The sequence below is a fragment of the Bidens hawaiensis genome, unplaced genomic scaffold (assembly GCF_021521415.1).
Source record: "Bidens hawaiensis isolate Kalapana, Puna unplaced genomic scaffold, B.hawaiensis_p1.1 tig00033305_1, whole genome shotgun sequence".
NCBI lineage: Eukaryota > Viridiplantae > Streptophyta > Magnoliopsida > Asterales > Asteraceae > Bidens > Bidens hawaiensis.
In genome coordinates this window covers 211,527-227,186 of record NW_027495713.1, presented here as the reverse complement: position 1 = coordinate 227,186, position 15,660 = coordinate 211,527, and the positions used below count along the sequence as shown (strand labels likewise).

The following is a 15,660-nucleotide window of genomic DNA, read 5'->3' as shown; positions in this document are numbered from 1 at the left end:
ACCACGCAAAATACCATCAACCACTAAACACTCTCTCACTCCATCTCCGTTACACCGCTAGCCACCGTCACATTCTCCAACAGCAACCATCTCCACCACCTTCACCACTACAGTACGCTACCTGCTACCACCACCCCGTACCACGGCGAACTACCACACCGGACTCCCTACCATCAACGGTCATCTTCCTCTCACTCCCTACATCACTGTAATGACACCGAAAAACCACCGCAACACACCACCGTCAAACCGTCACCACTAACAACCACCTACGCACCACCAACAACCACCTCCAGTAGACACCGTGAACCATCATCTCGGAACCACCATCATCAACGCCACCTCCCTCCTCTCTCTACGCTCAGTCTCTCTCTCTCTCTCTCTTCGGTTCTACAACACACGCACATACACCGCTGCCCACCTTCTCCCTCTACCGCTCACCATCGGTACTGGTCTACCACCCTATTATGGTTTCAAATCCGACCCGAGATACCTCTAAGGCCCATTTATTTGACCCGAACGCGGCCTGAAACAGATTTTGGTCTCTTCCTGTAAACTGAACACACCGAGCCTGCTACCCGTTCTAAGGTAAAGCAAGGATTACGAGCGTTAAGTTGTCAGACCGAGCAATTCACGAAGTGGATCAACTAGCACAATGTCTGTGTACACAATCCCTATATAACTAAGTGAGCTAGCCTTCTTAAACTTATTTTTTTATATATTTATATATATAAGTTGTCTTTGTGCTAAGCTTGTCACCCAACAGTACGGTATACTACACCATACCAAGTTCATGAGTATATATGTAAACTTGTTAGATATGAGCATTTGTACGTAAAAGGATATGAACAGTAAAAACTTTGCTAAAATATAATTATGCATTGTTTCATGTAATAAATAAATAAGAAGTTTGCTAGAAATATGCTAGGATGGTAAATGGTTAACTACACGTAAATAAAAGGGACTAAGTAAATAAATATATTTAAAAGTCACTATATATATATATAACGTGAAAACCTTTACGAAGAAAATTACGGAAACGATACGTACATGAAGTTAGTCATGGAAAAGTATTAACGAAAATGTATTAATATTATATTATTATATTATTTTATTAACAATTTCGGTTGTAACTTAAAAATATAATGTTCATGAAAATAAATACATATATTTACTTCATACCCGCCTGCCAGACAAAACGACGGTTATATTAAAAGACAACATGAATGAATGAGAAATAAATGGAATAATTCATGTTCGTAGTATTTATATAGTTATATGATTATTTACTTTCAAAAGAATACAAAACCTTGTTACCAACGGGTCATCCAGAAATCAAACAAAACGTCCGGTTGGTGAAAGCAACCGACACAATATAATAAACGAAACGTCTAGATTGGTGAAAGCAATCGACACAAATATAATAAACGAAACGTCCGGTTGATGAAAGCAACCGACACAATATAATAAATGAAACGTCTGGTTGGTGAAAGCAGCCGACACAAATGTAATAAACGAAACGTCCGGTTGGTGAAAGAAACCGACACAAATATAATAAACGAAACGGCTAGTTGGGTGAAAGTGGCACCGACTTGCGAGTCGATAACGGTAACTAACTGACCTTGCGCGTTTAGGACATGTGGAGGCAGCGGACCTTGAGTTTAAACTTAAACTGATAGGAAACGGAACACTAAACTAACGAGGTGAGTTTCACAACCCTTTTTTACTATTTTATTGTTTTATAAATCCGGGGTGGAAAACATACACAACTGCTTTTATATACGATAATTAGAAGCAAAACACCAATCCTTATGCGAACATTAGTTGAACTATTTAGTGCTATAAGTCTCTTGCTTACATACTATAACCATTAGCTAACGGAGTTAGCCACAGGAATATACGGATAGTACTATTAATGTTGACATTTTCCCCTATTTTAAGTTAGTCGCTCTAACCTCCGATATTGCAATCGAAACAAGGTGCGTATATTCCATCTGAGAGATTTGAACAGGGCAAAATAATATAAGTCGTGGTTTGGTTATAGGCTCAGGGTTCATCATATTAATTCATAGATTTAGCTAGTCTACAGAGGATCATCGTATTTGTTTCAATATGTTATCGTATACTTGTTTGCGAACTGATTCAATGATTTATGAATAACGTGATTTCACATCGAAACTCAAAACCTGTGAACTCACCAACCATTGTGTTGACATTTTAAAACGTATGTTTTGCAGGGAATTAACAACGCACGTAAGGAATCATGGAGTCAAGACCTCAATACATAATTAGGATACCAATTTTTGAAGGGATTTTTCTTGTATAAACCGAATGATGCTTGGGTCATATACGAGAAATTTCTTTATGTTAAACTATTTTGTTTAGAGACAAATTATGGTTTATAAACACTTTTTAAAACTATTGGTATCCTAATATATTTATGTTGTCGATAATCATATGCTTATGGTATGCATGACGTCACGTGCCCGCGTTTCCGCCTTGACGGGGTGTGACAGTTATAAGCAAGAGTAGGAGGCTCAGTTATGAGCAAGAGTAGGAGGCTCGGTTATAAGCAAGAGTAGGATGCTTGGTTATGAGCAAGCGCATATGAATATAGTTATGAAATGATAGACAAACATAGAAAAAGTAAATAAAGATTATAAACATTATGCTATGTATAAATGTATGAAATATGTAATGTATTTACAAAGCGTATGTTATGAAAAGTAAAGAAACGTTAGAACTCATTCAGCGTATAGCTGACTCTTAGTATGCATGTAGATATTGTGATGACGTGGCAAGCTTGGGGTGTGTACGAGGTTATCCATGTTGAATAATAGATAGAGAAGGAAGTTGTTATATATAAAGTTTTAAATTTCCGCTGCGATGTGTATAGACTTTCGCTGTAACAAACTACGTTTATGAGTAAATCTAACGCCGAATGTAAGGCTGCCAGGCTTTATAAGTTGGTATCAGAGCAAAAGTTTGAGAGATTTAAGCATCCCTACATGCTTAGACTCAAACAGATAATGTGACCAAAGAAGAAAGAAAATATGGATAGCCGTATGCCACTCAAGCAAGCTTAATACGTGAGACTCCTCACGTATAATGTAGGGATAAGTAAGAAGTTTACGTGAATTGCTAGAGATAGAATTACTTGCTTATATTTGAAATGTGTGATTGACTAACTGTTTTAAGTAGGACCAAGCACAAGTAGACTCACGAAAAGAAATATATAGGACACGGAGAGTAACGCGAGCAGCTAATCTCAGGTGGCCACTGTTATTACCTGCAGCCTTACTATCCTTATACTAAATAGTTCCTCACGTGACGATGTTTTTGTTTTTTCTTTAGAATTCAAATAGCTGGTGCTAAGACTAATGCTAGACAAGGAGGTGCGCACGGGACACCGTGGTAGACCATGTATCCACGAGTACCCTCCGAAGAACCGATTACAGAGCCTAGTGAAGACAGAAGCATGACTGTACGTGAAGAAGAGTATCAACTCGATCCTGCTATTCAAGCTGCAATTACTCAAGCAGTTGCAGCTACAGTGAAGGATCTCCAATCAGACAAGTCTACTGAAAGTCGTACCAAGACTGTTGAGGAAACTGGGGAAAGTAGTAAGAAGGCTACTGAGATTTAGATGAAGGCGTCAAGTGAGGTTCGATCTGTGAAGGTGAACGAAGGAAAACGAGGTCGAGGTGGTTGCAGCTACAGAACCTTCAAAGGTTGTGACCCACCTCAGTTGACTGGTATGGGTAACGAATCGCTACTCTTCAGTGGATAACCGCAATGGATAGAGTTATCCGCATTAGCGAGTGCCGTCCCACCCAAGCTGTGGGCTTCGCTACTAAGTCATTTGGTGATGAAGCTATATTCTGGTGGGAAACTGTTGAGCAAAGAAAGACTGCTGCTGAAATTTAGGCCATGAAGTGGGAAGATCTGAAGGAGATGGTAATGAAAAGGTTTTGTGCTGATGCTGAGGTTGAACGGGCTGAGATGAAGTTTCTAAATCTGAAGGCGGGGAAAATGACACACCGTGAGTACACTACCGAATTCAACCGCATGTCCAGGTTGGTACCTGACATGGTGAACACTGAAGCGAAGCGGATCAAGTGTTACATCAGGGGACTTCCGCAGAATGTCCACTCCTTAGTCAGGACCAGTAAACCTGCCACATTCGACTCTGCAGTCGATCTAGCAGAGATGTTTTATGACGATCTGGCCGTGGATGAGGTGGAGGTGGAAGAGAGGAAAGTAAAGAAACCAGTCTCCAAGAAAACGGATACTGAAGGTGATGAGCGACCCAAGTAAAAGACAAAAACGAGTGAGATTATTGCTTGTGACAACTGTGGAAGGAAACACTCAGGAGAGTGTAGATTGGTGTCAAACGCATGTTATAGATGCGGGAAGATGGGGCACTTCTCTTGGGAATATAAGAAGGACAACAAGTGCTTCAATTGCGGAGATGCTGGTCACAAGGCTTATGAATGCAAGAAGCCTAAAGCAAGAGGGGGAGAAGCGGGAAAGAAGTTGCAGACTTAGAGTTACCTGTCTATGAAGGAAGTTTCAGGAAGGAGCATTCAAGAAGGATAAGTTATTTTGTTAAAGTTTTAAGTTATGTGTGACTTTAAAGATTTAGTGCTTACTGTTTAATTTTAAAGTTTAGACTCATGTTCGAATGTGATGTTTATGGATTGAGTTATGATATGAATGAATCTTTGTGAACGGTAGTCATGTGATGTATGACCTTATAATTTGAAGTGAATGGTAGTGTTAGAATCGTATGATACCTCTTAAAAGACAAGACTTGCAAAGTCAGGACAAGAAGGATAAACCTGTAAGCTAGAAAGCTAGGGCGGTTCAAGAAAGGGTGTGGATACAAGGAGCGTTCGTTTTACAATGATTAAGCAGGTTTCGGGGACAAAACCTTTTTAAGGAGGGAATACTTGTAACATCCGTGTTTTTAAGAATATTATAATAAGAGAAGTTCTTATTTATTTATTGTGTGTCGTAATTTATTTCGGATAAATAATCATGGGACGAAGTGTTAAGTTTAGATTCGTTATATGGTTCATGAGCTTGGGAGTATTTAAGCTCCTACTCTCCCTAAAGACTCCAAGCATCCTCATTCATCCATCTTCAGCATCCAGACACATACTCTCTCTATACACACACAAACACACCCTCCCTTTTCCTTCCATATTTCATCCAAGGTCTAAGGTATAGTAAGTTAATCCTTATCCAAACAACAAGAAAACCCGTCTATATTTGCAAGTAGGTCAAGATCCAAAACCAAGCCAAATCTTAAAGGCATGTTGTAGAGTAAAAAAATTAGGTTTTTGTGTTAGATTGTGTAAGATTCAAAGATTTAGATGAATTGGGTTTTGCTAAACAAGAAAAGTGTGAACTTTAAAGTAAGAAAGTTACTTGGGTTTAGTCGGTTTGAACAAGTGTTGTTCGGTTTGTATCGACCAAGGTAATGGAGTTGTTATAACCTGAAACTTGTCCTAACGATAAACCAGGCATAACATGATGCAAGAAGTGGCAAAATAGAACCCAAATCGAGCCGAGCCGGAACCAAACGAGTCGAATGGACAATTCGACTAGAATGGTAGATTCGAATCGAATGGGAGATTCGACTCGAATGGCAAATTCGACTAGAATGGGAGATTCGAATCGAATGGGAGATTCGACTCGAATGGACCATTCGAGTCGAATGGTTTGAGTCGGCGTTTTAAAGCCAGAACCCCCCCTGTTCATTAAGTGGAGTTGGTAAGCATGTTTAATTTGAAACATGAGGTCTTGAGTTCGAGACTTGTATCACATAATAATTTATTTTTCAAAATTTTACAAAGTGTTATCTTCGTATGAAGATGGCTGTATTTGAAGAGAAACCGGGTCATGGGTTATAACATAACTAAACGAGTTCATGCTCCATATTGTGTTTAGAAGAAAAGATGATGAAATATGAAATTGCTCACATGGTATCTATTGGTTTAATATATAGTTAGATTAGATTAGATACACAACATCATTGCAACGAATTGTGTCCGTTCTTAAAATGAAAATTTTAAATCTTTATTTTTAAAGTCTTTAATCTTTTTTTTTTTAACAACAAAATTTTATTTTTACCTTGTACTTCCAAAGATTTTTTTTTGAACCCAGTGGACCAATTAATCATAAGTAAAGCCGTAAAGTCTTTAATAATCTGATCTCCTGTTTCAACTTTAACAAGCAACTCTCAATTGTTATTCTATCCGGTTTTTTTTCTTGATATATATTCATTTTATGTTTGTATATATACATATTAACTTTTGTAATCGTTTATATATTTGTTAAACACTTAAACGACAATGATTTGAAGGCACGGTAATTAATAAAAGACTTAAAGCTTTAATACATCCACAAATTTATAGGAATAATTACTGATATTTGTTAAACTTATAAAATAATTCAGTGAACCTTATTCAAATGAACCAAATTATCATAGTATATAGATGAAATAACAGTTTGGAAAATGAAGAATATCAAAAAATATACAAAAGTATAAGAATATCAAAGTTTTTAAATATAGAGGTACCTAAGTTTCGACCTCTTAACGATTTTTATAATTCAAGTTAATAAAAATATGTTCAGTAATTAAGAGATTTTCTAGCAGTAAAAACCTGAGTTAAAAACATGATAACAAAACTAGGAAAGTTTACTTGGCATTTTAATATACAAACTTCAACAAACTATAAAGAAATGCTAAAGAAATTAATAGCTAGTTTATTCTAATTAATGATTTATGTACATTATTTGTTAATTTCTTTTTGTAAATAAGTTGTCGGTACGTAACGTATAAACTCTTAATTAATGGCGTTCACAAGAGTGGATACAAGAGTTCAGTTGTTACACTTAATTTTCAATCACATATAAAACCATGTTAAAGTTAAATGATACACATAAAAGTTTGTTTTAGGTTCGAAAAAGGTTGAGCCGATCATGTACAGTTAGGTTGCGATTTTGATTACAGGATGGTTTTGGGATGATTCGAAAACCGAAACAAGCTATACATCTAAATTATTGATTATTGATTATGTTTATATGATATTGGGAGAATGGGGACAGAAATAGAAGGTAGAAGAGCCAAATCATAACTGAAATCCATGAGCTATAATTAACTTAACTATATATACCTACCATGTGAATTAAAAAAAAGGAATTAAAACCAAAATTTGATAGTCCATATATAGTGGGAAACATTAAACACAACAATATTTCATCTGAAACACATATCCGTGACATGCACTCCCCCGTGACATGTTAAGACAAATTCATATTCTAATAATTTAATTTAAGTAACGTGTCATCAAATAAAATAAACACATACAGATTCACTATTACAAGCATCTTTAAGAGGCCGGTTTAATAACTTTAATCTTGTTATTACATGCTACTTGTCTAATAAACTAATTAATGACGAAAGAGACGTGCATACGGTATACTTAGATACCTAATAATTTGTCATGATATTATCTATGATTGTTTTATAGACATACAATATATACTTGTTGATTACATTTTTATCTTGTGAGATAAAAATTGGTTAGTTAAGTATTTTTTTTTATTATCATGTACATATATTAATTAAGCTGCTGTTGTGATTTGTAAGATGATAGAGGCACACTTACCTATGTATATGCATATGCATGAAGTGAGATAATGTAGGTTAATCTCACATGATCCACGAAACCGATTAAATATGTGTATGTGTTAAAGTTAAAACACCAAACCCAACCGATGTAATATATGCCGCATGCATAAGGTACGTGACAAAATGACACAACCAAACCAATCATTTATATACATACATACATACATACATACATTCGTATGTTTTGAATCATAAATTTAAGTAAAGTATCATATATAAATTCTGGGTTTGTTCTTCCATGAAATTAGGGGTGATAAAAGTCGGTGTGGTTATGGAAGACTGCTTAACTATAATCATAACCATAACTGAATGGTCAATAAACCATAGGTCGGTTAACCCTTGATCGGTTATGTGTCTGTTTCGGTTAAGTTCGATAAATTGTCCAATGTATTATTTATTATTTTTTTTTCTAATTAAAATTGGTTCGGTATGATGCTCCAAGCTAAGGTATAGATTGCTGCAGCATAATACAAATGCTTGAAGTTGAAAATAGAGGTATACAACATGAAAATAAACGCATAAAATTTTGGAAAAACATAATTATACAAGGTTCAGTTCGGTTTGGGTTAAAGTCAGTTAACGTAACCATGGGCGAAGATAGTTAAGGCCAGGGGTGGCCTCGGAACCCACCTTTTTTTGCGCAATAGTGTAAATTTACCCATTTTCAGCCGAAATGTTTTATACACAGTGCACTCGTTTTCACCCACTTTCGCCTGAAAATTTGAGCCCGGCCGTCTCCGTTTACGATTTTTTTATACGTATTTTCGTCTACCCCACCCTTACAGACATCTGCGTCCAAGCTTCGTCACTGACCATAACCATAACTGAATGGTCGGTTAATCATGTTACTTAACAATGATAATCGATTTTTTTCGATTATGCTTAATTTCTGTTGATTTTTTCGGTTAACGATTCGGTTTCCGGTTATGGTTTTGTTTTTGCTCACTCTTAATTTATGGTCCCAGATTACTTTTTTCTTTTAACGACGTTTGCCTGGTACGTAGCAGCGGTGTCTCTCTCCTTACCCTTCGATCTCAGAACATAAGTGTTCTTCTCAATTTAATAACATACACTTGTTAGGTTTGTTAGGTTCGAACCTAAAACCCCACAAAGAAAGACTTATAAATAACAAAACTCTCTGGATGAACCTGCGATTGCTGGTCATTGGCTTACTGTCTCATAAGTCATAAATGTAGTATATTTATTTAAATACTTAAGGAAGTGACAGGCGTACGAGTGTAGATGGTATAGGTTTGGAGATGGATTGAAGGAAGCACCCGTGATTGGATTTATTCCAAAACATTGAAGTGGGCCCTACTTCATGTTTCCGGCAGCTTCTCAGCCACAAGGTAATAAACTAGACAACAACAAAGTGTCACGAGGAACACTTTTTAACACATAAATATTTATGTCTTTCCTTTATATCAAACTCCCACATGCCCTCCATTATGTCTTACTTACTACTAACTATCTATATCTATATACGTACATACATATATCTAACTACTACTAAATCATATTTATTAATTACAACCTAGTGGTGGGTAATAGCTACAATACAAACATGTAAGATCACAAGATAGAAGATCATTTTAGTGTGAACATACATACACAAACCGAAAGCTACCCCTTCAATATTCCCTCGCTTCATTAGTTTAAGCACAAATACCTACCTTTTACAACATGATTATTCTACTTTGCAAGCATATTCATTTTGCTATCTTTTTTATCTCCTTTAAAATCAACATGGAATTCTTAAATAATAATGTTAAAGTTCAAGAAGAGTTTCTTACCGAAAGATACGATGTAGTGGTAAGACGTCTCTCTTTTATCATAGAGATGGAGGTTCATATATCTTGCAATGTGCGAGTGTAGGTGGGCTATAGGATTATATAAGGGTAGGTTAGTTTGCCATTTAAAAAAAAACCTATTAGACCATGAGTTATGGATGGTATTCATTAACCGTCATGTAGACGTAAGACATAAGGGCATACCAACCGTCGTGTAACGGTTTAACTGAAACACAATCATTTTAGTTAAATTTTTTTATTAAAATGAGATCACTTGGCCTTAAAAGAATAAGCAACCTACATAAAAGTTAGCAATAATAAATGAAATCAAAGTGAGAACGTGTTAAGCACACGTTTTATGACTTAACTATCAAACTGCATAAAATCAATAGCCTTCACAAGAATGAAATGAATTTTTTTTTTTTAAAGTATGTTGTTTATATATATGCTTGTAGCATTTTCAACTACCATTTTCTTGAACCAAAATGATAACTAAAAACCAAATACACTGTTCGAGAAAGCAATCACTCTTTTTCTTCACGGACTACCCAAAAAAAAAAAAGAGAGCATTAAATATGAGAATAATTCCCTCACCCCACACAACACAAATCGATCCTTTTCACACAACCTAGCTAGTATATATATATATATATATATATATTTTCTATTTCTATTGAGAAATTAAATATTCATTGTATTTCATATGAAACTATAATAAAGCAATATTAAGGGATGGGTGGTTATCAAGCAGTTAAAAGCTAAAGAGTTTAATTAAATTACTTATGTTTTGTTTGAAGTTTAAATTGGTATTTAAGTCCTAGTAGAGTTGGAAATTGGGGTCTATACAAAGTTACAAGCCATGTTTATTTGTTTTTATTTTATTTCATTGTAACTCATGTTCAATATTAATATTGATCAATATTTGTGTTCTTGTTATCTCCCGGGTTAACACTTAATACAATTTTCTGCTTTAAAACTTGTTCATACTAACTAGCTGAAAGCAATATTGTTTAAAATAAAAAAAGAGATTTATATAGGTTGATATACTATAAAATAGAAAAGAAATATTATTAACTTTTAAAGATATGAGCAATCTCCACAACTTAATAATATTCCATCAACTTCTTGTTGATTACCACCAGTCAAATTAAGTCAGTAGTCAGTAATATTAACCATGGCATGTGGATACACTGCTAAAATAAATTACATAAAAAATGAAAAATGAAAAGTGAAAAGTGTAGAGAGCCACATATTCCATAGGAAGCCAACCCAACAAGGGATTGCCACGTGTCAACCTCCTTATGCATGCTCTTCGAATATAAATGGCAGCCTCCCTCCACAGCCGTTAACTTACTTAACTCATCCCATCTATCTTGTTAACATACAAGAATGAAGGTATTCATTTTGGTTATACTGCTGGTTATGCATACCACCAGCTGCATTGTGGAAGGAAGGTTTCACTTCCACAAAAAACAAAAGAAAGGTTCAGATGCAGGTGTTGCACCTGCTTTCCCACCCGCGGTCCCTTCGGACCCGGGTTCGGCTCCAGTTGATGATCAAAGTAGCTGTGTTTTTGATGTCACGGATTATGGTGCCATTGGAGATGGTGCTACAGATGACACTGCTGCCTTTGTGGCTGCTTGGAAGGCAGCTTGTGCTGTGGAAGGGGCTACTATTTTAGTACCCTCTGGTTGCACCTTCATGATCACTTCCACTATTTTTTCAGGGCCTTGTAAACCAGGTCTTGTGTTTCAAGTAAGACTTGTTTTATTCCTTCTAATCAATTAAGCAGGAGTAGCGGCACAAATTATCCGCTAGCCTTCTGTTTTGATGTAATCACTGTTTTTCAGTTTAAAATTGGTTTTGATTAATAACAAAAAAAAGTAGGAGTATATATAGTTTTGTTTTTTAAAAAACAATAAGCAAAAACAAAAACTATTGTCGCGATAAACAAATACAAAACAATAAACAAAAAAAGTTAAACTAGGCTCTACTAGCATTTTTCTTATATACCTTTTTTTTTTTGCCTCGGAGACGGCACTGTAATTAAGTAAGCTTTGTGATTTGGATTTGTGTGAAACTTGAAGGTAGACGGGACCCTAAGTCCGCCGGCAGGACCGGATTGCTGGCCAAAGAAAGACAGCAACAAGCAATGGCTAGTGTTCTATAAACTTAATAATATGACATTAACTGGAACTGGTACCATTGAAGGCCATGGCAAAGACTGGTGGGACCTACCCTGCAAGCCTCACAAGGTAACTAATTGACAATTTATTTACACAATTTATTTCTACTTACTAATAATATAAATAAATGTGATGATTTCACCAGGGTCCCAATGGGTCAACATTGCCTGGACCATGTGACAGCCCTACAGTAAGTAGACCTAGTTTATTTCAATAATGCTTTGGCTGGGTAATTTAATGATCATCTGTTGTTAACTTGTTGTTCAGTTAATTCGGTTCTTTATGAGCTCAAATCTGGCATTGAGTGGACTAAGAATCCAAAACAGTCCAATGTTCCACGTGAAGTTCGACGGGTGCCAAGGAGTACTCATCGATAAACTGTCCGTTTCTTCGCCTAAACTCAGCCCCAACACGGACGGCATCCATATCGAGAACACAAAGTCTGTGGGCATCTACAATTCCATGATAGGCAATGGTATATATATAAACACTTAATTAATTCATTCATTTATATATTTGTTGGTATTTATTTCCTGATGGATGTTATGTTATGTTATGTTATCAGGGGATGACTGCATTTCCATTGGCCCGGGTTGCGTGGATGTTGATATAGAGGGTGTGACTTGTGGGCCTAGTCATGGGATCAGGTGAGTGTCTACTTAAATTTATTATGCTAGCTAGTGTAGTGTAGTGAATGGAGTGAAGTAATTAAATAAATAAATAATTGTGTGGTGCAGTATTGGGAGCCTAGGGGTGCACAACTCCGAGGCGTGTGTTTCAAACATAAGCGTACGAAACGTAATGATTCACGACTCTGACAACGGGGTGAGGATAAAGACATGGCAGGGTGGGGCCGGGTCGGTAACAGGGATAGCTTTCGAGAACATCCAAATGGAGAATGTGAGGAACTGTGCCATCATAGACCAATATTATTGCGCAAACAAGAACTGCGTAAACCAGACTTCGGCAGTGTATGTTCGAGACATAACTTACAGAAACATCAAGGGGACATACGACGTGCGCAGCCCTCCGATACATTTTGCCTGCAGCGACACGGTTGCTTGTACCAACATAACTATGTCTGAGGTTGAGTTGCTGCCTTTTGAAGGGGAGTTGGTGGATGATCCATTTTGTTGGAATGCATATGGGGTGCAGGAGACTCTCACCATACCTCCAATTGATTGTTTACTAGATGGTTTGCCCGAGTCGCTATCCGACAAATTCGCATATGGGGAGTGCACTTGAATTTTCAAAAAAAAATAAAAAATTATTATATGGGTATTTAAAATACTGTATAGAAGGAACCCCACCCCCCTATATGATCAATATGTTAGCCATATATATGTTACACTACTCTAGGACTCATCCTTGTAGGGTTTAGTTTGGTAACCTTATTGGGTGATGAGGTTAGTATTTGTATGATGTACCGGTTGTTATGATTAAGCAAAGATCGTGTTGACCATTTTTCTTAACATGCATCTTGATGATATGGCTAGTTTCATGTGGTTGATGTTTCTTTTTCTTAATCAAGGTCTTTCATCTAGAAAAGAAGAAAAGTAAATACAATAAGTTACGAGATTATTTAACTAGCAAACATCACATAATGGATAAAGTTAAAAAAAATTTCAAATTTGAAATACACAAGTATAAGTAACAATGGGGAGACTAGATTTGAACTACAACATGTTTTTAATCTATTTGGTTCTGGTGACCTTTCGTTTTCTAAAATCTTAGTGATTTTTTTCAGGTAAATTCTAAAGATTCTATGTTTTTCTTGAAGTCAAAAGGTGACGTTTTTTTGGTCATATAGATATTTGAAAAGAGAGATTGTTAATTTGAGGTACAAATAGGGATGGAAATGAGCTGACCCAAGACCAAGCTTGAATAGGTTTGAGTTCAGTTTGTTTATTACTTATTAATTTAAAAAATATTTATTTCTTTTGAGAACACCTAAAAAATGCCTAAGCTTGCTCGTATAGTATAAAGTTAATAGATAGAAGTCTAAAATAAATAAAACTTAAAATACATAAGAGCCTAAACGAGCTTAGACTCGTCAATAAACAATCTTCATTTCAAAACCGATCAAATCAAGCTCACGAGCAGCTCGTATAGGTACAAATGTAAGTTTAGTTTTGTATCCAAAGGAGGGAAATGGAGAATGAAAAGGAAAAGCAGCAGCTTCTTGAAATGGGGTTTTCCGACGACCATATTTCTCAAGCACTCTCCGCCACCGCCGGCCGCAATTCTCTCCTCACTGCCACCGACTGGATTCTCACCCACCAAAACCTAAAATAAACAACAACTTCTTCCGCTTCACTCCCGCCTCAAAAAACCCACCACCAGCAGCAACGGAACCACCACAACCACAGGCCCTCAAAAAACGAAAGAGCCATCATTCAATTTCAAACGAACAACCCCTGCCCGACCGAATGCGTCCCCAAACCATCACTGAAATCGTAGGGCAAGACCACCTCCTTCGCCCCGCCATCGACTGCGCCCGCTTGCCCTCCTTCGGCACCGGTAAGACCTCCTTCGCCCGCGCCATTGCCAATTCCTCCCCCTACCAATTTCGTTCTTTATCCGCTGTCACTGCTGGTGTCAAAGACATTAGGGATATTGTAGACCTAGCTAGAAAACACAAAAACAATAATAATGCAATTAGTGGTACTACCGTTACGCGTACTGTGTTGTTTGTTGATGAGGTTCACAGGTTTAATAAGTCTCAGTTGGACTCCTTCCTGCCCGTGATCGAGGACGGTACTATTGTTTTCATTGGTGCCACTACCGAAAACCCTTCCATTCATTTGATTACGCCGTTGCTCTCGCGCTGTAGAGTTCTCGTTTTAAATCCCCTTGAACCACAACATGTTGCCACCATCCTTACGCGTGCTGTGGATGACGCCGACCGAGGCTTGGCCCTGAGTGTCGGTGTCCCTGTCCGAGTGAGTGACCAGGTCGTTGAGTATTTATCGCAGCATTGCGATGGAGACGCAAGGGTTGCTCTGAATGCTCTTGAGATTTCAGCCGTTACTGCTGCTGGTGCTGCACGTTTACGTACGGATTCTGATTCTGATTCTACTATTGATGTGAGCATGGATGACGCGAAAGAAGCTTTACAAAGCAAGCATGTTTATTACGACAAAGACGGGGAGCAGCACTACAATCTCATCAGTGCGCTCCACAAGTCCATGAGAGGAAGTGATGCAGACGCGTCAATCTATTGGCTGGCGAGGATGCTGGAAGGCGGTGAGCAGCCTCTCTACATCGCGCGCCGGCTTATACAGTTTTCCAGTGAGGATGTTGGATTGGCGGACCCGTCAGCCCTCACCCAGGCTGTTTCCTGCTACCAGGCCTGCCATTTTCTTGGCATGCCAGAGTGCAGCATCAATCTGGCGCAGTGTGTTGTGTATCTGGCGCTTGCTCCTAAATCGGTAGCTGTATACAGAGCGCTAGAGGCTGCCAGGAAGGCTGTGAGAGATTCGGTTGGGCAAAATGAGGGGGGTCCTCTTCACCTGAGAAACGCACCGACCAAACTGATGAAAGAAGTTGGATATGGGAAAGGTTATATTTATCCTCCGGACAACCCTTCTTCCTCCCAGTCGTATCTCCCGCCTTCTCTTCAAGGCACTAAGTTCCTGGACTGGCCAGACACTAGATAAGTAACAGCCGCACGCTTTTGTTTTACATGCTGATTAGTTTGAGACGACTCTGTTTTTTGAAATTTGCATATAAAGGTGCATGCACAATGGTTGATGAAAATTGAACTAATCTTTTTGTAGTTTATCTAGCATGTGAAATGGAAGTTTTTTGTAATGTATTTATGAATTACGAGTTCTAGAACCATGCTGTTGTCAGGATCGTTAACCTCACGTATTGGTGGAGTTTGTAATCTTATTAAAGCTGTGGTAGTATAACGTATTGAATTACTTTCGTACCAGTTGGATGAGCTTTTTATCCTCACATAATATGTTCCACAAATACG

At 37.4% G+C, this 15,660-nt stretch overlaps 1 protein-coding gene and 1 pseudogene across 1 annotated transcript; both read left to right on the top strand.

Annotated features, from left to right (window-relative positions):
- The first annotated feature begins 10,881 nt into the window (after positions 1–10,881).
- On the top strand, positions 10,882–12,926 carry LOC143584772 (polygalacturonase At1g48100-like). The gene is made up of 6 exons (XM_077066743.1): positions 10,882–11,247; positions 11,580–11,747; positions 11,824–11,868; positions 11,946–12,153; positions 12,244–12,325; positions 12,416–12,926. Exons 1-6 carry the CDS (start codon positions 10,882–10,884, stop codon positions 12,921–12,923), a joined length of 1,377 nt encoding a protein of 458 aa, XP_076922858.1. The 3' UTR covers positions 12,924–12,926.
- Positions 12,927–13,829: 903 nt separating this feature from the next.
- LOC143584769 (uncharacterized) lies at positions 13,830–15,375 on the top strand (annotated as a pseudogene).
- The last annotated feature ends 285 nt before the right edge of the window (positions 15,376–15,660 follow it).

Coding starts and splice junctions, on each gene's coding strand:
- LOC143584772 (XM_077066743.1), top strand. CDS start 10,882: ATGAAGGTATTCATTTTGGTTATACTGCTGGTTATGCATACCACCAGC. Junction 11,869..11,945: donor GACCATGTGACAGCCCTACA/GTAAGTAGACCT, acceptor CTTGTTGTTCAG/TTAATTCGGTTCTTTATGAG. Junction 12,326..12,415: donor GGGCCTAGTCATGGGATCAG/GTGAGTGTCTAC, acceptor TGTGTGGTGCAG/TATTGGGAGCCTAGGGGTGC.